The sequence below is a fragment of the Microtus oregoni genome, unplaced genomic scaffold (assembly GCF_018167655.1).
Source record: "Microtus oregoni isolate MIOR12 unplaced genomic scaffold, Mior012 000019F_ref0000042, whole genome shotgun sequence".
NCBI lineage: Eukaryota > Metazoa > Chordata > Mammalia > Rodentia > Cricetidae > Microtus > Microtus oregoni.
In genome coordinates, this window is record NW_024543078.1 from 20,020,248 (window position 1) to 20,045,866 (window position 25,619).

The window sequence follows — 25,619 nt, forward strand, 5'->3', positions numbered from 1 at the left end:
CCATCTTGCATTCCTGCCTTCTCGAGGCGCGAGTGGAACCACGTGGAAAAACCCATGTCTTCACAACCCGAAGACCCGGAGCCGAACAGGCACCACCCTTGGGCTTTGAGCAGCCAGATGGCACCAGACACTGGGTGCCCGGCGAGCAAAGGTCAGATTCACTTAGGTCCAGGTTTCCCTCTCCTCACCTCCCAAGGTGGAGCCGTCTAAGGCCTAGGCACACGCCGGTCCTGGCCGGAAAGAGCCATCAAAACTCTCACCAAGCGCCAAGCCGACAGCACAGAGGGGCCCCGGGAGCTGAGGAGTTAGGACTGGACCCTGAGTTTCAGCAGGGTGGGGGGAGGCTACTTCCTGGCGCGGGTGGGGGGCGCATCTTTGGAGGTCGCGCTTCCCGGTGTAGCAGAGGGCTTTCAGCGCGTCACGAAGGGCGGAGAGCCCGGCGGGCCCGGGTGCCGACCGGCGGGAGGGTGGGAGGTCGGCCTTCCCCAAACTTGGGCTACGGGGTGGGGCCCGGCCGTCCAGGCGGTGACGCGCGCGGGTGGCGCTGCGTCTGATTGGCGCGGCGGGCGGAGGCGGGGCCGGGGGGGGACGCCGTAGGCAGCGGCGGTGCCAGGAGCCGCGGCGGGGAGTGAGGCGCAACGGCAGCCGCGGCAACAAGTGCTGGAGCCGAGGCGAGCCGGAGCCGCCCAGACCCCGCCGGGCTGCCGGTCCGCGCGCGGCGCATGGAGCAAGAGCGGCGGCGATCGCGGGGCTGAGCCGCAGGCGCGGCTGGGACGTGGATGCGGCCGCGGTCTCCCGCTCCGCCCCGCAGAGCTGGAGCTGCCCCCGGACAAGGTAGGGCCGGGTGGGTGGGCACGGGCCCGGCGTCCCCGCCCCGCCGCCAGTTCCGGCCGGTGCGGGCGCCCTGCACTCCCGTCGCTCCTCCGTGGCTCCTGCGGTGTCTGCTCCTTCGGGCCCTCCTCCCCTCCGCCCGGCTCCTTACTTCCCTGGCCTCCGCACAATCGTTTCCCCGGCCTTCTCACCTACCGCTCCTTCTCCCCTCCTCCCCGACCTTCTCACCTGCTCGGCCTCCGCTGTTCCTGCTGTCACAGGGAGAGGGCAGTGACACCCTGGGGCCGCGCTGCACCCCGCGCGGGAGGTGCGGGCCCGGGCGGTGGGGGAGCGGCGCGTGCGGTGTGCTGCCCCGCCCGCGTACTGCGCCGGGCTCGGGTGCCGCAGGGGCAGATCAGGTGTTTGTGAGCTACTGGCGGCCGCTTTCCACCCGCGCCCTCCCCCAAACTGCAGGCACTGTTACCTCCGAGTCCCCAAAGACTGGTTTCTGTGAAACTTCGGGAGAACCATTCGCTTTGACCTCTAAAATAAAATATTCCACGCTGCCCGCGTTGAATGATTAACCAGACTCAGGACAGAGCCTGGGGAGCGGACCCTGCGAGTGGCGGGTGGGCGCGCCTGCGGAGCGGGGACCCTTTTGGGGACCTGATACCCAGCGTCTGGTTAATTGCACTCTCTTGGGGTCCCCTGAGCTGTGGGGTCTTAGGTGGAAAGGAAGTTCAGTGAAGACGGCTACTTTTTAGTGTCACGGCGTGCGAGGTCATCTTGAAAAGTATTATACACATTTTGTAACCTGGGTTGGCTGCAGGGTGGCTGGTCTTTGCTCCCTTGCCTGCGGTGTTCGCGTCAGCACCCCCAACTTGATAGACTGATGGGAATTATAAAACCTGTTCTTCTGCCCTTCTAGCCCCCCCCCCCCCCGTAAGCCGTGCTTTTCAGGTTTCAAAGCCAGTGGGTGAAAATAGGCTTCCTTTTATAACAGATTCTTTCAGGTTTTGTGGGGGGAGGCAACGGGACTGAACTAGGAGGGTGGGACCAGGGCCCAGCCCAGAGTGCGCTCCAGTGGGGTTCAAACCTCTCACCGCGAGGGACCCGCCCGAGGCCGGCTGGTCACTTCCACCTGTCCTAGTCCGACTTGTGTTTCTTTTTAATAGAGATTATGAAACCTAGTCGAACCGGGGAGTTTTTACGCACAGTCCGAGAGCTCTTTATATTTGGTTAGGTTTTAAGACCAAAGAAGTGTGCCGGAGCCCCGTAGAACTTGGCCTGAGTAATTTCCGCGCTTTCCAGCGCGGTGGTCTTTTTTTAATCAGCCGATCGCTTGAAACTTCTTTTCCAGCGTGAATACTGCTTTCCCCCTCGGGACGCTGTCTGTTGCTCTTAATTTAGTGTTTTTGTGCAGATGGCAAATATAATAGAATGCCGAATTCTCCGTTAAACTTAAGTCCCTTCACTGGGCTTGTTTCTGCCACGTGCTGTTAAGTGACAAGTTAGCGTGAGCCTTGTTTCCCCTGCTTAGTTTCAGAAACGGGATACTTGCTTTGTATGGTTGTTTTTGAAGACGAATAGGATGCTTAAGTGCTTAAAGAGATCACAGCGAAGTTCCCGCTGGTTCAGCTTCCGCTTGCCAAAAACAGTGATCTGTTGTTGGAACCGTTCAGATTTGTCTAGCTGAAATCGCCCAAGCTTGACAGATGGAGGTAGCAGGTTTTTAAGACCTAAGGAATGAGGTAGTCTTAGAGAAAAACAAACATAATTTTCTTATGAATTGCTTTCGCCTAGTCCCTGTGCTTTTGTAAGGCCTGGGCATAGAGATGGCTTATGGTTTCGAAGGTACACTTTAAAAAAAATAATTCAAAGCAGTGCATGGTGGTCCATATTTTGATCCCAGTATTCAGGAAGCAGAGGCTAGCTAATCACTACCTTCTAGGCCAGCCTGGGCTACACAGAGAAACCTTGTCTCGAAAAACCAAAAACATTAAAAAAAATAGATTTTCCTAATTTTAACATATTACAGTTACGCTAAAAGTGGGGAATGGATAATTTACTGTTGAATTTCCACTATACTGTTTGTTCAAATGTGTGTGTATGTTTAAGGGTTATATTAGGAGACAAGACCAAATACTGCTCATCTTAAAATGATGCTGGTTGGTTTTAAAGTTGGGATATTCTATATTAGAAATTTGGGGGGCTTTCTCAAATGAAGGAGAGAAAGGATAAGTCTTTGTTTCTCAAGTAAACTTCGAAATGGCTACTGTTTTGTTTTTAGCCATAATTTAGGGCCAGGTGTGGGGCCTATACCTTTAATACCAGCACAGGGAAGGCAGAGGCAAGCAGATCTTTTAAGTTCTAGGAGAGCCAGGGCTACATAGACTCTATCTCAACTATCTCAACAACAAACAAAATAATCCGTAATTTCGGGTCTCTATCAGACCTGTCTTGACACATTGGGTGGGTGCTATTAATTTTTCCTAACTCGTTTAATGGGCATGTTATTTGACTCTTCGGGCATTTTAAAACAGCTTTATTAGACAGTCTGTTCATACTTCAAAAATTACTAAGTAGAGTTTTGAGATTTTGCAACCAGGCTAGTATTTGGTAATACAACCCATTAAAACACTCAAATAGCAGTGTATAAATTACCAAAACTCTCAGAACTTACCATAGCAGTCTTTTGTCGTCTCTGATTGCTTTGGGGTCACAGTTGTCTGGCATTCTATGCTGTGTACAGATTAAAGCATGAATTGAATGAGGCTCAACTATTTCCAAAGCAGTAAATATTTCCTAATTACTTAACAGAAATTACTCAGGTAAGGAGACAGCACTTAACCCCAGGCCCAGCTCACCCTGCCCTACCCCAGATGTAGTTCCAGCTGTCTTTTCTCCCCTTCTGGAGTGGGTACTTGATGAATATATTAAAATGGTAGGATGAATTTCTGCCTCTCTAGAGAGGCAATTACTGTTTGGATAAGGGGTGTGTGCGTGTGTGGGGTGAGGCTTTTTGAGAATTGATGTAATCATTTCATCATCGCCTACTGGTAGAGAGGCTTTGCCAGTCCGAACAGAGCCTGAGAAGCAGTTACAGTTTGATGGACTGGTTCCTGAGTATCCGGGTGCAGTTACTCCTAGAAAAAGTTAGCCCTGCTGAGTTTTCCTATTAGTCTCAACTGTATGTTGCCAGTATTGTAAAGTTGTTACTTTTGCTGCCAGCTTTGTTTGCTTGGCTTGGCTTCATTATTGTAACAAAATCCCAATTTTTGAGAGCCAGCATTGTATCTGATTAAATATAATGTGTATTTTTAACATTTATGGTACTTTTAGGTGTCCATATTTTATGTAAATGTAATAAATTATCACAGATTATTTTCTGTGTCTCTATAGACATTCCCTTCAGCAAAAGAAAAGGTGTTTTCTTTTGGTTTTGTTTTGATTTTTCTCCTTGAGGGGAAATTCCCAGTAGTCAGGAAATCGATACTTTCCACTTTTCATTCTGTGACATTTTAAACTAGGTTTGTTTAGATTCTTCAAACCAAAAAAAAAAAAAAAAAAAAAACCAACAAAAACCTTACTAACCAAGGTAATCAGTTCTAAGAATGTAGCAAGGCCCTGTGAACTGTGAAAAGATGGTTTGGTAGTTAGAACCAAGAACTTGGGGTCCGTTGACCAAGGGTTTCCTTTTTGTTAATGACATAATGTAGCCTGTGCTGAACCGGTGAATGTGAGCTCCTGTTTATGTTAAGAAGTAGGAACTTCCGCTCTCTAAAGGCTCCTGTGCTCGCCCTTGAGAGTGACATCACTGCAAATGTCATTTACAGTGCTGTAGGTTGGTTTTACCTGACCTCTAGTTAATTAGAATCAGTCATAGCACACGCAGTGTTTTATAAACAGTGGAGTTTGAACCTGGTTTTACCACACTAGCTCTGTGATGATGTGTGTGTTGCTTGGCCTCCCTGAACCATGAGATGCTAGGAAAATTAAAGCAAATGATACAACTAAGATACCTGGGTGGGTGAGATACCTCGGTGAGTATGGGGGTGCCTGCCATCAAACCTGGACTGTGTGAGTTCAACCCCTGGATCTCAGAGAGAAGCAACCCCCCCCCCCCCCCCCCCCCCCCCCCCCCCCCCCCCCGCAAGTTGTCTTCTGACCTCTCCTGTGTGCCGTGACTGATGGAGCAGATGCAAGTACTCATACATGCAAATTTAATAAAACACGAGCACCACAGCTGAGATGCTGATAACTAAAGGAATTAGATCGTTTCTGTTTAAATAAGCCATGTCATTATAAAAGCTACTTCAGTCTTGTTTTTGAGTCCTGGAACTCAATAGGACGGTCAGGCAGGCCTTCAAACTCCCATCCCCCTGCCTCGGCCTACCCCAGTGCTGGCATTAAAAGCGTGCACCTCCACACCTGGCTAATGGGGGGGCTTTTGTTGAAAGTTAGAAATAAAATCTGTTGATTGAATACCTTGTTTGGCATTTAGTCTTAAAGGTGATGACCTCCTGTTTACCTCTGCTGATCCACGTTGAGATGCCCCACCCAGAGCTGTTTGGGCACCTGCATGGTATGAGCTAGCTTGTAAAAGGTGAGGTGATGGGGGCCCCTGAGTGCTCAGACAGCATTTACCACTTCATGTTTTGCGAGTAGATCATTTGGAAAGCGAGAGCCCATTGCCAGCTGTGTTAATTGTATGCTTCCTTCTGGCCACTTAAACCCTTTCAGTGTGTCGGTGCCCTCGGGTCCCTTGCCTGTTAATGGGTACTTCTCGTTCTGTAATTGCAACTTGGACGATACTTTGGTGTTTTTCCAAAAGGACCTTTTTATATTTATTTATAAGCAATATTCAAGAGTACTTCAAGGAGAGGCCTTCGGTTGCCCTGCACGTTAAGGATAACTTCCGTCACCAGTTTCTTTCGTACCCTTCTAGGAGCTCATCTCTGCATTTCGGCAGTTTTGAAATGACCAGGAGCCGGGCGGTGGTGGCGCACGCCTTTAATCCCAGCACTCGGGAGGCAGAGGCAGGCGGATCTCTGTGAGTTCGAGACCAGCCTGGTCTACAAGAGCTAGTGCCAGGACAGGCTCCAAAGCCACAGAGAAACCCTGTCTCGAAAAACCAAAAAAAAAAAAAAAAAAGAAAGAAATGACCAGGAAATCCAGTAGTGCTGGATTCGATGACATTTGATGTCTGTTGGTCTGCCTTAGAGGGTGCCCTGCAGACATAGCAGAGCTTTGAAAACCTGGGCTGGAGACCCTGCACGCCATGGCCTCTCCTTGGGACAGACCCTTTTGCCCACAAAAAGTGGCACACTGTTTTTGGCAGAGTTTGAGAGGGAACGGCTGCTCATGGTCATTATGTTTGCATAACCGCAAAGGTTCCAGGTCCTGTCTGTGCCTTTGAGTCTGCAGAGTGCTTGGCCAATAGTGTGTGCTTCCAAACGGTGTTACAAGATACCGTGGGAGCAGCCAAGAAAGGCTTCCTGAGGAAGTGGTATTGAGACTGCACTACACTGGATGAACAAAAAACACTTCAAGAGCAGAGAAAGCATCCAGAGGGCTGAGGGATGCAAGCTAAGAGAGAGGACCCAGCAAGAGGCTCAAGTGGAAGGTTCAAGGTGAAGGAACACCCTCTCTTACAGCTCCGCTTTGAAGAACAGGGAAGATGAGGAAGGTCTTGACACAGCCTTAGTGACCATGCAGAGACAGGAGTTAGAGAGAGTTGGGGGGTAGTGGAGAGCTGCGGAATGCTCTTGCAGTTGTTGAGGAAGATGAACTTGAGGCAGAGAGGTGGCTCAGAGGCCTGGTGTAGTATGTGTCCCTGCAGGACTGTCTGATTGTTCCCTGCTGGTGTGTTCTCACAGCTGAGGAGCCTTTAAAGATAGCAATGTCTGGAGGTCACTTCTCAGGCTGACTCCTCTGGTCTCTGTGGGAATGTTGGAAGTTCTGGTGTCCCCTACTGGACTGCTCCACCTTTGTTCCCCTTTTCCTCCCATTCCCATCCTGGCCTTTGGCTCTTGTGCCCACCACTTCCATTAGTAGTGTCATTCCAGCACTCCTCTCTGTTCAGCATGTTCACCAGCCTCTTCAGTGAGCTGCAGCTTTATTGTGGTTGTCTATTTTAGCCACTGCCTGTTGGTATTTGTTCGCTTATCTCATTAGTCCTGGGTGGGAAAAACTGAGGGCCCCAGGAGCGGTTCATGGTTAAAGTGTATATTGCATTTGACATTTGAGAGGTGTAAAAACCAACTCATGGGTGATGGGATGGAATTTGGAAACATTAAGGAAGATGTGGAAGAGGGTGAACTTCCAGGCACATCGGATTGGATGGAGTCTGGAGTAGTGTCTATGAGGGTCCCATCCTAGCAACAGACTTGGTTCAACCCTACTGAGTGGCCCATTTTGAGGACTCTGACCAGTTTCCAAAGATGCCAAGAGTCAGGAGAAAGAGAAGGTGTTTGGGGGAAGGGAAGGCTGAGGTCATGGCCTGCAGTGTTGGGCCTGGAAGTCAGCAGGATTCAATAATTATGACAATCTAGAAAGGAAAGGGGATTGGGAAAGGTCCAAGGAGGGCTAGGAGCCTGATTAGGACAGGGTGCTTGTGCCCACCAGAGAGTGCAGTTTTACCCTAGGGGAGCAGTGTCTGATGGGCGGCTAGAACAGTGGCCTTGGGCAGACAGCGTGACAGCCCACTGGAGGTTTTGCTCCAGTTGTTTTGACTTTGTGACCGACAACAAGCATCCTGGCAACCATGGCAAAGGTTAAGGGTGTTCGTTACCCCTTTGTAAAAGCATGATAAACCTGAAGATTGGCTGGTGAACAGCTTTAATCCCAGCACTGGGTAGCAGAGGCAGGCTCCATGCCAGTTAAGGTTACACAGTGAGGCCCTGTCTTCAGATGCTTCGGGGCACATTCACACACAGGTGGGTGGAATGAATGCTCCAAGTCTTGACTGTGAAGGCGCTAACATTCAAGCAAGATTCTGTGGCCCATGAACTCCACACTTAAAATTCATCTTCAGGGTTTTAAGAGAGCGTTTATTCTTTGAAATGCTCTACCAACTGTGTGTGTGTGTGTGTGTGTGTGTGTGTGTGTGTGCGCGCGCGTGCACTTGCCTGTGTGCTGAAAAGGACCCTTGAGCTCTGACCTTAGATTGTCAGTGACATTTAAAAATCAAATTATTTGAATTATTTGTCTAACATCAAAAAGGGATGAGGTGGGTTTATTAACAGATGGCACCCTCTGAATCTTTGAGCTCGGCAGTGGAAAATTCAACCAAAGATGGAAAATATTTAGGGGGGAAAGATAGAAAATGAGACAATAGAAAATAATGTTGCAACAATAAAAGTAATACAAGTTAAAGGTAAAGCTAACAGCTTCTCCTGTAGCTCTTACATTGTATTAGTCTACTAGGCTCTGTAGGGCATGCTGGGTGCTGAGCCATCTTTTGGGAGGGCTTTTGGGGGGTCTTTTGAGAGCCTTGAAGTCCTAGGGCTGCTCCCTAATGGGCACCAGATGTACCTTGGTTGCTTTGATTCTTTAAATGAGAGGCAACCATCTTACTTTTTCTTGCCACATAAGGAATTATTCCCTTCAAAGGAATTTAAAATATCTCCCACGAATACTCCTATTTTTAACTGAATGTTTTCTTTTGAGTTTTTGTTCTCAGGGTTCTGGTGGGTTGTCTTTTTTAAAAAAAAAAAAAAAACAACAAACTCTCTTTATAATGGAAACTTTGAGATCGTCTGTGGTGAAGCCTCTGGGGCAATCCTACTGTTCTCGCCCCTCCCTGCCCATATCCTGTCTGCCATGGGCACCCAGCCGGAGAGGGAAGTGCCCCTGAGTTAGGGTAGGGCAGGCAAGCCTGCTGGTCCTGGAAATGGCTGCACGTGCTGGCTGGGGTGTAACACTGAGGTGATGAGCCTGTAAAGAGGCGGGGGCTGGATTTCCCGACTGTTCTGCCTTGTGCCCGTATACAGAATGAACACTAATTTTTCTTGGCAAGTGGCCAGAGAAAGACATACTGCTTCACCTCTTGAAATATGTAGCCATTAGTCTTGGTTGGATTACTGAACGATTTCTTCAACCATCATTATTAACAGGACTTTTGGATGAAAGGCCAAAATGTCACTACTTCAAGGATATGTATTTTAAATATGCTCTATTTTTATTCTTAAAAAACTTAGCTGAAACAGTCCGCGGATACCACTCAGTAAGTAGTTGAAATTTAAGCAGCCTCCAAGAGGCTGGAGGAACAGGGATGGGAGCGGAGGGGAAGGATGGCTTGCTCCAGGGTCACATGTCACTAGGAACACAGTCTTCCCAGAGAAGGAGAGGTGACATTGCAGAGGCTGCTCATGCAGAGAGCAATGAGTGTCGCCTGGCTTTTACTGATGGGGTGCTAGCCCTAGTGGGGTGCTCGGGGAGCATCCATCTTTTGTGCTCTTGAGGGAGACTGCACAGTACAGCCTCTCTCTGGGCTTGGAGCCATTCTATTTGGGAAGCAGGCCTGGCAGGTAATATACATCCAAGGGCTGGATCTTTTCCTCCTCTGTGGCGTGCTGGGCACCAGGAAGAGGTGATTACAGGCAGGGATGGAGCCTGGCCCGTCAGGGATGGTGTCGAACTGAGAAGCAAGAGACCTGTCGGGGCTTTGGGAGTAGCATTCCTGGATGGACAGGGCTGGTCCTTGGCAGAGTGCTGAATGAGGGTGGGGTGCCGTCCCTCTGGGTGCTGCTGCTCTTGGGGGCGGAGGGCAGAGAGCGTTTGGGCTTCTAGTTCTTGACTCCTGCTTCTTTCAAGGAACCCCAGGCAGGTTTCTGATCCTAGGGGCCAGATTCTCCCTCAAGTGAGGAGACTTGGTGTCTGCTTTCCTGGCTTTATTGTATTCTTTGGGCCCTTGGTATACTTATGGCTAGGAGGAATGCTCGCTTAGTCAGTGCCTGAGGACTTAAGTGTACAGTTTGTTATTTAAAATGTTCTATTTAAAGTAAGCCTAGACTAAAGTTGTAAACGAAGTAATGAGTGACATCATTCTCTTATTTTATTATTTTATTTTGCCTTGCTCAGAATGGAGCCCCAGGTCTGGGGCAATGCTAGCCGAGCGCTCTGCTGCTGTGCTGGATCACCAGGCTTCTATTATGGTTTTCATGCCTAGGATTTTGTTTGTGTTGTTTGAGCCAAGACTTAGGTATTCCAGGCTGACCTTGGATCGGCTATGTAGTGGCGACTTCTGCTCTTCCAGTGTCAGTTCCTACTGGGGTTATAGGCAAACCCCCAACCCGAGTTTGTGTGGTGCTGAGGAGCCAATCCAGGGCTGCATGCAGTCTAGGCTCATCCCACCCACTCATCCTCAGTTCTCACGCCTCTTTCCAGAGGAGTCAGATTGCTGTAAGCCAGGAGCTCCGGCTGTCTTCACAGTGACCAAGGACATGGTCTCTCTAGGGGAAATGTGTCACCAGAAGGCTTCATCTTAACAGCCATGAAGTTGAGACTTCCCGCAGCAATTTATTAGGTTACTTAAAATAAGCACCATGAATGTCGTCGGTTTAAGTTTAAATATTTATTGAAGTTACAAAGAAGATAATTATTAATGTGCTCTGTGCAGTCCCATCTTGCAGCTTGTTTACACAGTGCTTTCCTGAGTTTTAGAGGTTGTATCTTTTATTTTGATAATGGGGATGCCTTCAAACTATTTTACAGGGCATAGGAATTACCAAATATAATTTGTCAGAATTGAGAAAGACAGAGTTTGCCCATAGAGTATCTGTTGGGAATAACGGGTTTGTGGTGTTGTTTTTTTTTTTGTTGTTGTTGTTTTGTTTTTTTGAGACAGGGTTTCGCTGTACTTTTAGAGCCTGGCCTGGAACTAGACCAGGCTGACCTCGAACTCACAGAGATCCGCCTGCCTCTGCCTCCCAAGTGCTGGGATTAAAGGCGTGTGCCACCACCGCCCGGCTTGTTTGTTTGTTTTAAGGCAGAGTCTCTGCAGGGTAACCTGGGCTGTCTTTACACACACTTGTGATCCTCCTGACTTCCCAGGTGTTGGAATTACAGGTGTGTGACACCATGCCTAGCCTTACATAGATGATTTAAGAATAAAAATTTTAAAGTTTTTACTTAATATGTGTATGTATGCATGCCACATATGTGGATGCCCGTGGAGGCCCCAAAAGGCTTTGGCTCCCCTGGAGGAGTGGTTGTGAGCCACCCCATGTAGATGCCTGGGTTCTTTGGAAGAACAGCCAGTGTTCTTAAACCTTTTTAGAAGATTTACTTTTATTTAATGTGTGTGTGTGTGTGTGTGTGTGTGTGTGTGTGTGTGAGAGAGAGAGAGAGAGAGAGAGAGAGAGAGAGAGAGAGAGAATGAGAATACATTTGCCCTTGGGTGCCTGGAAGAGGATGTCAAAGCTGCTGGAGCACAAGGTGATTGTGGCCATTCTAATAGTTAAGTTTTGTTTCCTAATTGCTTTTACTGAGTTGAGTGTATGAGTCTGTAGAAATGGGGAGCCAACTCCCAGCCCATCTCTACACCAAAACAACCAAGTCAAGGCCAGTGGCCTGCTTATTTCCAGAAGAACTGCCCAGTTTATAATGGGGTTCTGTTTCTAGTCCAGTGCTATAATCTATGCTTGTGCGTTTTTATTGATTTTTAATCGCCTCCTCCTCCCTTTCCCTATCCCTTGGGCCTGTGTTTGTTTATAGAACTATTTCTGCTGTGACTGTTTCCTGAGTGCTGCTTTCAGGTGTCTGTTTTGAGGATGGTACTGGGTAATGTCCTAGTTAGTAGCGGTAAGGGAGGCCTTAAAGCCAAGAGGCTTTTGACCTTATGGAGAGGAATAAGGGTTGGCAAGTAGCCAGCCGAGGACTAGAGAGGGAAACTCGTGGCCCATGTATGAACTTAACCAAGAATAACTGTGTTGAGAGCGGCGTTAGAAACTTGGTCGGAAAGGGTGAGCTTCCCTTTAAGCTGTGATGGCTGTGTATACTTTCAGCTCTGCAGACCTGGGGGGTGAAGTCCTGGGGAGCAGGAGCTCTCAAGGTCATTCCTGTGTGGGGAACTCAAGGCCGGCCTAGAGGTCCCGTCTGAAAACAGCAGCAGAGGCCTGCTGTCCCTTCCTGTCCCTGAGCCCCTGGGTTTCTCCTCCACACTCTGGCCGTCTGGTGTGGCAGACTGACTAGAGACAAGAGTCCTGCTGTCCGTTAGACCTTTATCACAGAGCCCGAAGTCAGATGAATGTGGAGGAGACCTCAGAGGTAGAAGCAATAGAAGCTGTCCCAGAGGGGGGTTGGGGGGTGTGAGAGACTTAAGACAATGGAGGGTTTTGTTGTTTTAATGAACCAGAATTTGTAGACGGTGGAGAAAGTCTTTGTCACCAGTAATTCTCACTGCCCACTGACAGTGACTTGTTGGTTCTCCCTGTGGGTGACAAGGCTCTTGTCCCTGGAGCCTTGGGGCCTTTTCTGTAAATGAGGTGAATGATCTCTATGGCCCTGGTCTAGAAATTTGTTTTCTCTGCAGTTGGGCTGGGCTCCTGTGGGAAATGCATGTGTGTGTTGTGGGGAAACAAACGTGTGCACCTGTAGCCAGGACGGCTTCTAGTCACCTGTTGTGGACTGGGTTATTCTTGGCCAGGCGAGACTCGGTTGTGGCCTTGCTGGTTCCTCCTGTCGGGCTTCGCCGCTGGAAGGGAGCTGAAGGCTAAAAGTTCTAATAGAAGGTTTGCACGAACATGTTTGCGGCTGGGCTAGTTTGAGCCTTTGCCAGACTCTCATTCTTTCGTGTGAATGAGTAACTAATCAAGAGTAGCTCATGAGTCATAAAACCCATGGCATAAATGATGCCTCTTACCAGACCAGTGTGCCTCAGTCCAGAGGCCTCAGTTGGACATTTGCTATGTTATTTTTCTCAATTTGAGGTTTGTTTTGTTTTGTGTTTTTTTCTAGTCTCAGTCCTTGGTTTTTCTTAGAATTGTGTACGCCCCTTCAGGTGCCAACACATGCTGTGATTTCATTTCTCCGTCATGTAGGAGCTGTCTTCCTTGGAGGAAGCCTCTGGGTTGGGTTCAAAGGCCAAAGCTCACCTCCACTGGGGTTAGCTCTCTGTTCTCAACCTAACCGCTTCACCTTTGGGAGCTGGTTGTGGAAATGAAAGGGTGTGAGGGCATCCTGACGGACTACTGGGCAGAGGACAGAGTAGGGAACTCGGGAAGAGAGTAGATGGAACAGAGGGACGTGTTCTTTTCCGGTGAGGTTAAGGACAATGTGTGACCTCGTGTGTGTGTGTGTGTGTGTGTGTGTGTGTGTGTGTGTGTGTGTGACAGCAGACAGTCTGGCTTCTCCCTCTGCTGGGTGTGGCCACAGTACAAGCATTAGCCGCTAAATGACTTCAGAATTTTGTGTTCTCTTTGCCGTTTTTCTGAAATACTCAGAGGATGGGAAGAGTTGGTGGCACGTTATCCCTTTTCCCATCGTTAGCAGTTGGTGAAGCAGTGGACCGACTGGTCCTGCGGTCAGGGGTGTTCAGAGCTGTGAGGAGACAGGCTGCCCCAGTGAACCCAAAGCCAGCTGCGTTTGTATACGCACACCGTGGACATTCAGTGTCTGTGTACGATACAACTGATCAGTTTTCACGTTTAAGCCGGGGTGTGAAAGAAAACACAGTGTTGTAAGCTGTCTGGCAGCCTGGTCGCAGCTTCTCTGTGTAGCCATTAGCAGCAGGTTTCTCGAAGTAGGAGAACCCCTGGGCCCACCAGCTCCTACCCACACTGTCTTAGAGGCTCCAGAGCTCATCTGCCTACCGTTGCTTTGTGTTTCCACCCCAGCTCTCTTGCAGCCTGCTGCTCCTTGTGCTTCTGAAATTAGCCCTGCCACAGGACACCTCAAGGCCTGTCTTACCCCCTGCTGTCAGTTAAAGCTGTGCCTTTGACTGCCTCTGCTAACTCCCTGTGCAGGACTCTAGTGGCCTCTTAAAGAGCAACAGTGTTGTGGTTAGAGATGACTCTGGGCTGATGGTGTAGAGACTTGCACTGGTTCACTGGTCACCTCCCGCCTGTGCTGCTGACACACTGGCTGTTGGCTGACCTCTGAAAAGGGATCTGGGCCCTTTAGCTGATTTTCCTTACTCTCTTTGTAAGTTGGTGGTTCTTGCTCTGCTGGCAGGATGAAGAGATTTTCTTTCTGAATTCCTGTCTATAAGTGGCTACTATGCGGTTATGTTTCTAGAATGTTGGTTGCTTTTCTCGCCCTCCCTGGTGCCAGGGCACAGCTTTCCCCAGTGTCTGGCAGGGCTGTGTCTCACTCTGGAGCACAGTGGATCTGTGAGGCAGAGACAGTGGTCTGTACCCAGCCCTCAGCCCTCAAACGCGCACTTTCGTGGGCCCCATGGGCTGGCTGTGTAGTGGCCTAGCCTCCTGCACTGTCCTGAGCTGCACTGAGCCTCTCTGGTCAGCCGTGGTGACTTAGAATTCTCCTGAAGAGGGAAGACCCCTTCGGCTCCTGGCTGCAGGAGCACTGTGATGTTTCCTTAGATTTCCTTCTGACACTGCTTCTGGAGCTCAGGATCCCTAACTCCAGAAAGTCTTAGCTTCGTGTTGCTCTTCAGTACTTGATAGAATGCAGCAGATTCCTGTAATTTAAATATTTCATGTAATTCGCTAGTCCACATGCAAGGGGCTTTTCTAATACCGTTTTGGGAAAAGGTTGTATGTATTTAATAGTCCAGTTTCTACTTTATATTCACTGTTTTCAGTGACCTTGCAGATGCCTCTGTACGGGCTGCCCTGACCAGGTGAGGAAAGTGAGCTGGTGTCACCTGTGTGTCTGTGTGTCCGTCTGTGTGTGTGTGTGTGTGTGTCCGTCTGTGTGTGTGTGTGTGTGTGTGCGCGTGTGTGTATGTGCCCGCATGCGTGCACGTGCTGCAGATGTAAAGTGAGGCTGCATTCAGTAGTGTCTTCACTTCACTGTGGAGCTGCAAGAGCAGGGAGGTCACGTGCAGACAGATCAGCTTGGGAGTTGGTCATTGTCGTGAGCGGTGAACTTTGGGTTCTCCGGGTGGGTATGGGCTCAAGGCTCGATGAATGGAGAAGAGACCAGGAGGAGTCGTGAATGACAAGATGGAGGTAGGAGCCCAGGCTGCGACTCCTGGTTGAATGTAGAGAGCAGGGAGGTACAGAAAAGGAAATTCAGGGGTTTCCCCCGTGCCCACAACCCAACATTCTGCAAATGTAAAATGCAGAGAAACTTAGAGCTGAAACATTCTGAAACTAGTTTCAGGAGTTATGTGTTAAACCGTGGGCCCTTCTTTTGGAGGTTCAGTGGGTTGATGAGAACGTCTTAGTTTAGTCATTGAGGGACGAAACTGGAGAAGTGTACGGTGTCAGAAGCAGGAGCTTTGGCAGAGAGCTGCTGAGTGACAGGGCATGTAGACCCCAAGCTGTATGTTGTAGAATAAGGAAGAAGGCGCCGAGAGGTCAAGGAAATAGTTCGGCTCTGCTAAGTCTGACGGAAGGGGTCAGACTGGATTTTAGCCTGAATACGAGTCTAGGCTATCTCTATCTCCTAGCCAGAACTGTTTTTAAATTCCACAATCTTTCCACCAAGGACTATACAATTCTTTTCAGCTTTATTAAAGACAGGGAAGGGTGACCTGTTTATTTTTCTTCTCCTTTTCTAAATGTTCTGCATGTATTTATTTAAAGGGTAAATACAGAGGTAGATTTGGTTTTTGTTTTGTTGAGGTGCTGAAGAATTTGGGGCCTCTTGCTTGCTGGGCAGGTGCTCTGCCACGAGATAAACCTGAGTCCTGTGACTAATTTTATTTTAAATGGTAAATTCCACTTGAGCAGATTAGCCATAATGGGTTGTGGAGGAGACACTGATCTGTGTTTCCACCCGTGGGGACATGTGACTGAACAGACTCATTGGAAGTACCTTTTCCTTTTAATTTTGAACTTGGAGGGGAAACCTCCTAACTAGAAAACAATTCCTGAGACTCAGCCTGTTCTGTGGCTCACAGACAGAAAGTGCTGGCAGCACACTTTTCTATCCTGGTGTCGTGGGGAACTCCTGGGGTTCCCCTGCCCAGCCCTGGCAAGAGCCTGGGCCAGGCCTCTAGTACCGATTAGGACAGAACTCTAGGAATGGCCCAGGCCTTCTGGCCCTGCTGATCGCCCTCCCTGGTAACCTGCCATCTGCCATTTTGCTGGAAGCTGTTCTCCCCACAGAACCTTTTAGCTGCAAACTGTGTCCTCCTCTGTTTGTTTGAACAGGGCCCAGGAATGGCTGGCAGGGAGCAGCTACAGATGGGAGGTAAAGGTGTTGGAGAAGCAGCCTGCCCCAGGCTCCCCGAGCAGCAGCAGGGCGCGGGAATGAGCAGGCTGAGGCAGCAGGCCAGGGCTCCTCTCTGTTCTCTCTGGTCGGATTTGAACAGCAGTGAGCAAGGCTCCCTTCAGAGGCCTCTGACTCCTTCCCCTGTGTACACTCATAAGTTGGGTTTCTAGCCTTGTCTTAGCCCGATTGGGTTGGGGGCACTGACTGCTTCTATTTCACGAGAAAGATCCTGCCTTCCTTTTACTCTTAGCATTGTGTGTTGGCAAGGTTTCTGTGCTGAATAAACTTGAAGGTGGTGGGGAAGTTTATTTGGCCTATGCCAAAAAAAAAATATTTTTTTGGTCCATGGTCACTTTGTCACATTGCATTGGGGCCTGCGGTGGCCCTCATGCATCATGGTGGGAGCATGTAGCTGAGGGAGCGGTCCCTTGATGACAATCAGGAAGTGAGTTCCTTCCACTAGAGCGTACTCCCATAGTTGCAAGACTGGAGACCAGGCCTTCGCAGGACGTTTCGGATCCAAGCCTTCGTAGCACCTTAGTGCTGAGGGCAATTCAAGGCTGTAGTGACACTTCATTTGTATTTTAATAAATAAAGCTTTTTTTCCTGACCATTACCAGTATTAACTTGTAACCATCCCCATTAAATACCCCCAGAAATAGATTGCATAATGCTTTATTAACCTTGAATTTTCTTAATGCTAATGAGAAAGGAACAGCAGCTGCAGAGAGACGTTGGACAAGGAAAAAAAAGCTTTATTTATTAAAATGCAAATGAAATATCACTCACTACACAAGGCGTCTTGATGCAGGCTTTAGGGTTGGCTTGATTGTGTTGCGGGTGCTGTCTCTGATTGACTGTTGTTCCTGAGACCCTTGAAAACAGGTTGTTATGACTACCCTGGTCACCAGCAAGTGTCTTTTGGCCAGTAGCTTGCTGAAGTGTTTACAGCTTTCAGAACTGGAAGGAACCTGTCAGCACCGTGGCCTTCAGTGCCTTCTAGTTGTCTAGTGTTTTGGAGCCTTTGGGGAGGCGTCTGGGTGGCTTGCACAGCTGCAATGCCTCTCTGCTCTTGGCTAGAGACAGTCCCCACCTTTTTTGTTAAATTTAATTATAGTGTTATAGAAGTAGTCTGTTCCTAGTCGGGAGTGGTAGCGCACACCTTTAATCCCAGTACTCTGGAGAGAGAGGCAGGCAGATCTCTGAGTTTGAGGCCAATGTGGTCTACAGATGGAGTTCCAGGATGGCTAGGGTTACACAGAGAAACCGGGAGGCGGGGGAGGGGGTATCTCTGAAAAGTGTCCATCTCTGTTCAAAGAAATGTAAAAGTCAAAATTTTGATGTTTGCATCTAGGATTTTTTTCCTTGAAAATTCTGGGTCTCATAGTGGAGGAGGTATGCCATTTCTCCAACTTTGGTGTTTTTCTTAAATTCGTTTTAAGCAATGTAACTTCCTGGGGGGAAAACACCAGAAACCACAAAATGGGCTTTATATTCCTTAACTATTTAGATAGCTTTTCCCACAGTTTTTTTCTCTTTTTAATGGGATCTTTGCCTTATTATCTTCTGTGAACTTCACTTGCTTTCAGAGTGCAAAGTTCTCTTAAAAGAGTGTCTGAGCCACAAGTGACAGATAACATCTAGCCCTGGGGGAATATGCAGTTAGAACTGGGGTGCTCATCTCTCTCCTCAGGTAAGTCTGGAAGAATGCCTGTCTGAAATTAGTGGAAGAGGTTCCTCCAGTGGCTGGCATTTCCTGAAGGGCCCAGGAGCTTGTCTGCTGTCCTGTTTCCCTTTCTTTGAAGGCTCTAGGCCACAGATGGGTGTAATACTAGACTCCAGGCCTCCAGCTTTTTCATTCTTGTGCCAACCCCCAAGACTTCACCAATGAGAGCCCCACTCTGGGATCCAGCTCACCCTATTTTCAGCCCCATCCCTATTTTCTTTACTCTTAGAGTGGCATCCTGTGAACTTGGCTGGGCGTGTGGTGGCGGTGGTACCAGCACACAGGGATAATAGGATGATGCTCTGTCTTGAGCAAGCACAGTTGAGAGCTTCAAATGTGTTCATCTGTTCTCAAGAAGGATTAGTGGACTGGAGTGACGGCTCAGTAGTCAAGTACACTGGCTGATCTTCCAGAGGACCTAGGATTTGTTCTGAGCACCCACATGGTGGCTAGCAGCAGTCTGTGATTCCTGTTCCAGAGGATCTCAGCCTCTTCTGACTTCCGCAGTGTGTGCACAGACATACTTGTAGATAAAACACTCATACATATATTTAATAAATTTCAATATTTTTTGAAAAGAAAGATTGATGTACTTATGAGAAATGCCACATGGTTCTGGCTGAGTTCCAGTATTCCTGGCCCTCACAACCTAGACGTGGCTTGTTGATTTATCTGCAGTCATTTTTTTATACTGCATCTTAGGAAATTAGCTGTAGAATTTCACAACCTGCTATGTTAAAGTAGTATGTGTACTTCTCTGTCTTCTTCTGTAATCTGGTGTCTTTTATTTATCGGTATTTCAATTTTTTTAATATTTTAAAATTAGACATATTTCTAAATTGGAAATATGTCTAAGTGTTAAGCTTTTGCCTGTAATCACAGTGTGTACTGTTTGTTTGTTTATTTATTTATTTTGATTTTTGAGACATCCCTGACTGTCCTGGAACTCACTCTGTAGAATAGACTGGCCTCAAACTTGGGAGATCCACCTGCCTCTGCTTCCTGAGTGCTGGGATTAAAGGCGTGTGCGCAACCACTCTGTGGCTTGTGTGTATTATTTCTTTTCCCTGAGCACCTTTCCAAAGGTTGTCCTCATAGTTTTCTCTGTTCAAGCCCATACTTTTTCTTATTGCCTCTTTCAGAGGAGAAAGGGCTCACAGCCATGAGACTAGTAGTTCTGAGGGAAGTGGCCTCTTTGTGTGCACACATGTTCGTGTGGACACGCACCTGCCACGGCATAGGTGTGCAGGACAAGACCAAGTACTAGTGCTGGCCCTCGTCTCCTACCTTGTTTGAAGTGGGGTCTCTTGTGCGTTGTTGAACCTATCCTCCTATAGGAGCAGGGGATTGAAGGCATGCTGCATGCGCTCAGCTTGATGTGGGTTTAGATGTTCAAACCCAGCCTCTGCTTGCATAGCGAGTACTCCACCCTCAGCCCCACAAAGGGCTTCCAATGTAAAGAAAACCATTTTGGGGGCCTGGAGAGGTGACTCAGTGGTTAAGAGCACTTGCAGAGGACCAGATTTGGTTCCCAGCACCCAAGTGGCAGCTCCTAGCATTCTGTAACTCTGGTTCCCGGGGGGGGGGGGGGGGGATCTGATGCCATTCTCTGGCCTTGGGGCACCAGGCATGCATATGGCGCACATGAATGCATGCAGATAAACACTCAAAACACAAACATAAAAATAGGAGAATTTTTTTTTTAAAAAAAGAGTGGGAACTTTTTATTTTTGAATGATATCTTTTGAAAGGACGCAATTGGGTGTGGTGGCATTCCCCTGTAATCTCCTCGGGAGGTGGAGGCAGGGAGATCAGAAATGAAAAGTTGGTGTGCTTATATAGTAAGTTGGAAGTCAGCCTGAGTTATGTGTGACCCTGTTTCAAAAAGCAGTCAAACTTTAAGATGTCTGTGACTTTTCTAAATTAAACAATTGATTCTTTATTAGCATCTGATACTGGCAAGATTTTGTAAGATGTACTTACAAAAAGTTCATCTGGACAGAGTTGTCCTGAGAAGGATGTGGACAGTTAGATACTATTCAGGCCGTGTGGTCAGGGATGCTTTTCAACTATTATCAAAAAGTAAGACATGTTTTGTGGTTGTCTTCCTGTGGTATAAGGCAGCCTTCCTTTCTGCTGGCTCATAGGTGGGATCTGGAGAGCTGGGGTGGGGGCGTGGCCTGTTGGAGTGTCTCTTCTGTGCAGGGCTCTTGTGGACTTGCAGCCGTCTAGGGGAGTGGTGGTTTGTGGTGGGAGCTGTTTTAAAAGAAAATGAAAACAATGAAACTCAGGAGGGACCCCATGTGCTTGAGCTTTGGAATTTGGGCCCAAATAATGCGGCAAGACTCCGCCTCCCAAAACAAACTACCTAAGACAAACCCTTTAACTTACTGAGTTGCCCTTGTATCTGTGAAGGTTTGGTTCCAGGATCCCCACAGATACCAGAATTCATAGATGCTCAAGTCTTAGATGAAATGGTCCATCTGTTTATAACCTAGCACGGTCTTCTGGGGCATGCTTGGTCTGTTGTTGTTGTTTGAGAGTCGTGTGTAGCTCAGGCTGGCCGTGAGCTTACTAGGTAGCCAGTGTTGTAAGTACTGGGAATCGAGGTGCACACTGCCACTCGAGGCTTCCTCCCAGGCGCGCTAATGATCTCTCCTTCCTTACAATGCTTGCTTACTGCAGCGTGGACACTGTGGAAATAGTAGTCCTGTATTGCTTAAGAAAGAGTAGCAAAAGGAAGTCTGCAGTGTCTGTTAGCTTGGCACAGGCAAGCTTGTTTCCTTTCATATATTAATTTTTGTTTTTCATTATTTTGTATGTGTGTGTTTATCTGCATATATTCATAGCATATGTGTGCCTGGTACCTGAGAAGATTGGAAGAGGGCTTTAGATCCCCCAGAACTGGAATTACTTATGGTTGAAAGTTGACATATGGGGTGCTAAGAACTAAACCTGGGTCCCCTGCGAGGGCAGTAAGTGCTCTTAGCTGCTGAACTACCTCTCCAGCCCCTTATGTGTGTTATGGAGGGCTTAACTGTAAGCTTTCTGTAGTAGAACTGTTGGACAGTCCTCAATACAAACCGCTAGATAATATTACAAGAGGCACAAAGTAACTGTGAATTCCTATGGTGTGGGCTGTCCATGATGAAATAGTTTCTCAGCGTTCCCAGCACTCAAATCATTTTTACCTTGGGACTCGCGATTAGGAGCCAGTGAACCTAAAGCAGCCCGCTAATTGGTATTTTATTTATATTGGCAGGTTAGGAAATAATTCAGGGTTGGGTCTGCGCTTTTAAAGAAGTGACAAGATTCAGAGTAAGCGATATGATATTGTATGTGGTCTAACATTGATACTGTGTGCACGTGTGCATACTGGTTCCCAGAATAAAAAGCTTATTATTATGAATTATGGGCAAGTTAGTTTGCAGTGCACCGATTTGTATTTATTAAGCAAAATAGTCGAACAACCGTGAAGTCATTTATTTAGTGATGTTTGCTTCTACCCTATGAGCATCTAAAATAACATTGATGATAGCCATTCCTTACATGGTGGTTGCAGTGGGCCGGGCATGATTTCAAAAGCCTGGAATACAGACATCACATGTTTTCTACAGCCATCCCAACTTTATAGATGGAGAAATTGAGATTTAATTTGTTCCGGAACTAGTGAATTGGTGTCCTTATTCTAAAACATTCTTCATGGGGAGACTTTAAAAGTAAGAAAGGAAGAAAGAGTGAGCCTCACTGCGTGGCCCTGGCTGGCCTGGGACTCAGCGACTCATTTGCCACATGAGTTGCTGGAAATAAGGGCATATGTCACCACGTTAAGCTTTCATGGAAAGGTTGAAAAAACAACCTAAAGTGTACGTGGTGGAACTCAAATTCAGAGTTAACTAATACGCTTCCCTTTTATTCCAGATATGAGAAATGAGTGTTGGCCGCCGAAGAATAAAGTTGTTGGGTGTCCTGATGATGGCAAATGTCTTCATTTATCTGATTGTGGAAGTCTCCAAAAACAGTAGTCAAGAGAAAAATGGAAAGGGGGGAGTAATCATACCCAAAGAGAAGTTCTGGAAGCTGTCCAGCCCTCCCCGGGCATACTGGAACAGAGAGCAGGAGAAGCTGAACAAGTGGTACAACCCCATCCTCAACAGACTGGCCAACCAGACGGGGGACTGGTCCACGTCTCCAAACACGAGTCACCTGGGCTTCTGTGAGCCTGACCCAAGGGTCATGACAGCCGTGACAGATTTTAATAGTCTGCCGGACAGATTTAAAGACTTCCTCCTGTATCTGAGATGCCGGAATTACTCACTGCTGATAGACCAACCTAAGAAGTGCGCCAAGAAACCCTTCCTGCTGCTGGCCATTAAATCCCTCATTCCTCATTTCGCCAGAAGACAAGCCATCCGGGAATCTTGGGGCAGAGAAACCAACGTGGGGAACCAGACGGTAGTGAGAGTCTTCTTGTTGGGCAAGACTCCCCCAGAGGACAACCACCCTGACCTCTCAGACATGCTGAAATTTGAGAGTGAGAAGCACCAGGACATTCTCATGTGGAACTACAGAGACACGTTCTTCAACCTGTCTCTGAAGGAGGTGCTGTTTCTCAGGTGGGTGAGCACCTCTTGTCCAGACGTGGAGTTTGTTTTCAAGGGCGACGATGACGTGTTTGTCAACACTCATCACATCCTGAATTACTTGAATAGCTTATCCAAGAACAAAGCCAAAGATTTGTTTATAGGTGACGTGATCCACAATGCTGGGCCTCATCGGGATAAGAAACTGAAGTACTACATCCCAGAAGTCTTCTACACGGGGGTCTACCCACCGTATGCGGGGGGAGGTGGATTTCTGTACTCCGGCCCCCTGGCCCTGAGACTGTACAATATAACTGACCGGGTCCACCTCTACCCCATAGATGACGTTTATACTGGAATGTGCCTTCAGAAACTGGGCCTTGTTCCTGAGAAACACAAAGGCTTCAGGACATTTGATATCGAAGAGAAAAATAAAAAGAATATTTGTTCATATATAGATCTAATGTTAGTACATAGCAGAAAACCTCAAGAGATGATTGATATTTGGTCTCAGTTGCAAAGTCCTACTTTGAAATGCTAAAGTACAGCTGAGCTGCATTTCACAGGGAGGCCTCGCCTGACTGGTTCCCATGTTCACAGTAGGGTGACTTCTGTATGCAACCATCAGCCTTGATGATGAGTAGCGTCCTGGCTTCCAGGCCCTTCAGTTCCTCACCTTTGTGGCCAGGGAAAAGTGTGGCAGGATGATTGGGATTTGTCCTGACCCTTCCTCTGGCTGCCGCCCCTCAGTTTCTCATTTTTCCTTCTTCAAAATCATGTTTAGAATTTGGCCGTGATTTAGAATTTCTTCTCTTTTGATCCTTGTAATGGTCTGCTCCTGTTCCCATCGTAATGGTGACTCGACACCAAGGGTTTGTTTATAAGCTGATTGGCTAATTAAGACTGCACAGGGCATGATCAGGTGTTTTTTTTTTGTTTTTTTTTTTTGTGAAATGGAATTCTGTTTACTTTCATTAAGATTTTGATGGACTTTTAAAATGGTCCAGGAAGTGGACTGATGTCCGAGTTCCCTGCCACCCCAGCAGTATTCTCGTTGTTACTAGACCCTGTCACTTTCTTTAAAGAGGAAAGCCACCGAGCAGCACGCACCGTTCATCTCGTCTGACCGCGGGCCGTGAGAAGGGCAGAGGGTTTTCTTTTACTTGTGTTCGGTTTGCTGGGTGGCATCATGATAGTTCATCTGATTTTAGTATTTTGAAGATCTTGAGTGTGGTTGCCTCAGGGCCAACTGAAGCCTGAGTAGCCCAACAGCCATATGGGTTTGCGAATGTTCAGTGTGGGCCAGGGAGGCGTTTGTGACTTGTGAACTTGAAATGGAAAGATAGAATTTGAAGGCATTTTCTTAAGTGGTTTGTCAGCTTAAGACTCCAGGACTCTCCTCTTGCCATATTACCACATATTGCTTAGATGGGGCTCTTTTGGGTAGTGCCGCTTCCCTGAGTGTAGAAGTGCCTGTGTCTTTATTTATTGTTCAGATCAAAGACCAAAACATTTTCCTAAAAATATTTTGTGTAATATTTTATTTGTATACAGTATTGTTTGTGAAATATTTAACTAGAGCATGATATTTTATTTTATTTTTCTCATTTTTTAATTAGTTCTTTGAGAGTTTCATACAATGTGTTTTGGTCATGTTCACCTCCCCCAACTCCTCCCAGATCCAGACCCTGGCATGATGTTTTTAATGTTAAGCTGTAACATACGTTGAATAAAGTTAACTCTTATTTTTGAATTTTAAAATTTGGATGGGGGGGTTATGAACTGCTAGAGATGATAAAGTTCTGCCAAATTACTGCTTATACCTTGTACCTTGTAACATGCTTTCTTGAAATATTTTGTGTTTTAGAGGGTTCTCATCTGTGCTACTGGGGACTGGGGAAAAAGTGGAAATAAAGTGAGTGTATTTTTTAATCATCGTGTGTAATAACTACCTTTCTCTTCTTGGTTTCCTGTGTTTTATCACATCCTCCCCAAGTTCTCTTTCCCAGAAACCATTATATTAACTATCTGTCTATCTCTGTGGGTTAGCCATACTGCATCTCTGGTCTCACTCAATTGAGACTTGGGTGGGTACTATTTGTGGCTTCCTGGCAGCTGTCCATCCTGACCAGTGCTTTCTCTCCCTCTTCACCTAGAACCTTGCAGCCTAAGTGTCTCTGAAAAGGACCACACTCTCGCATCCAGTGACTTGCACTGTCTTTTGCAGCCTGCCAACTACTGTGCACCCCATACCCTTCGGAGTCCTCCCTGATATTGTCTAGGCCATTTCACTGGCCTGAATAACTGATCTGGAGCTCCACCTCTGTTACCTCTCTCTTTAAAAATGGTTGAGAAGTATGCAGACTAGAAAACTCCTGTCTACCTATCCTCGACAGGAGCATGCTCTAAGGTGAGGCTCTAGTGTGTGAGGAGTTTTGGACCTGGGAAGGGAAGGCAACTGCCTTCTAGGACTGGAGATGTACTGAGAACCCTGGAGGGAGTGCAGAGATGCTCACAGTTAGCGTCTGAAGCTAAGGAAGCTGGAGAACCCAGGAGAAGTGCAGAGATGCTCACAAGGAAGCTGGAGAACCCGGGGCGGGGGGTGGCGCAGAGAGTGCAGAGATGCTTACAAGGAAGCTGGGGAACCCTGGAGGGAGTGCAGAGATGCCCACAGTTAGCATCTGAAGCTAAGGAAGCTGGAGAACCCAGGAGAAGTGCAGAGATACCCACAGTATCTGAAGCTAAGGAAGCTGGGCTGTTTTCTAAAACAGCTTTATCGATGACACAGTTCTTCACAAAGTGTGTCCACTAATTTAAAAAACAGGCCACAGGTTACACAGCCACTCTTACTGTAATCTACTCCAAAGTATTTAGTTGAACCACAACAGACGTTAGCTTTCTATTGGATTTCTGCTTAATGGTCTTACTATGTGACTTAAGGTGGCCTTAAACTATTATTTTCCTGCTTCAGTTTCTCAGACACCGAGGTTGCAAGGTTGAGGATCCGTGCCTGGCTGTAGACCTTGTCCTTTCGCTGTTCTGCTTTTTAAAACACTTTCTAGGAGCTGGGGTGTATTTCACTCCGTAGGGAGTTTGCCCATCATGCTCAGAGCCCTGGAATCAAAAGGGCCACGTGAACCTCGGTGGGGTGTGGT

The 25,619-nt window shown here is 47.6% G+C and overlaps 1 protein-coding gene across 1 annotated transcript; it reads left to right on the forward strand.

The window, feature by feature from the left end:
* The first annotated feature begins 594 nt into the window (after positions 1 to 594).
* B3gnt2 (UDP-GlcNAc:betaGal beta-1,3-N-acetylglucosaminyltransferase 2) lies at positions 595 to 24,396 on the forward strand. Its single transcript, XM_041669486.1, has 2 exons — positions 595 to 834; positions 21,803 to 24,396. Exon 2 carries the CDS (start codon positions 21,812 to 21,814, stop codon positions 23,003 to 23,005), a length of 1,194 nt encoding a protein of 397 aa, XP_041525420.1. The 5' UTR covers positions 595 to 834; positions 21,803 to 21,811; the 3' UTR covers positions 23,006 to 24,396.
* The last annotated feature ends 1,223 nt before the right edge of the window (positions 24,397 to 25,619 follow it).

Bases quoted from the DNA above. Each gene is read 5' to 3' on its own strand.
- B3gnt2 (XM_041669486.1), top strand. From the start codon at position 21,812: ATGAGTGTTGGCCGCCGAAGAATAAAGTTGTTGGGTGTCCTGATGATG.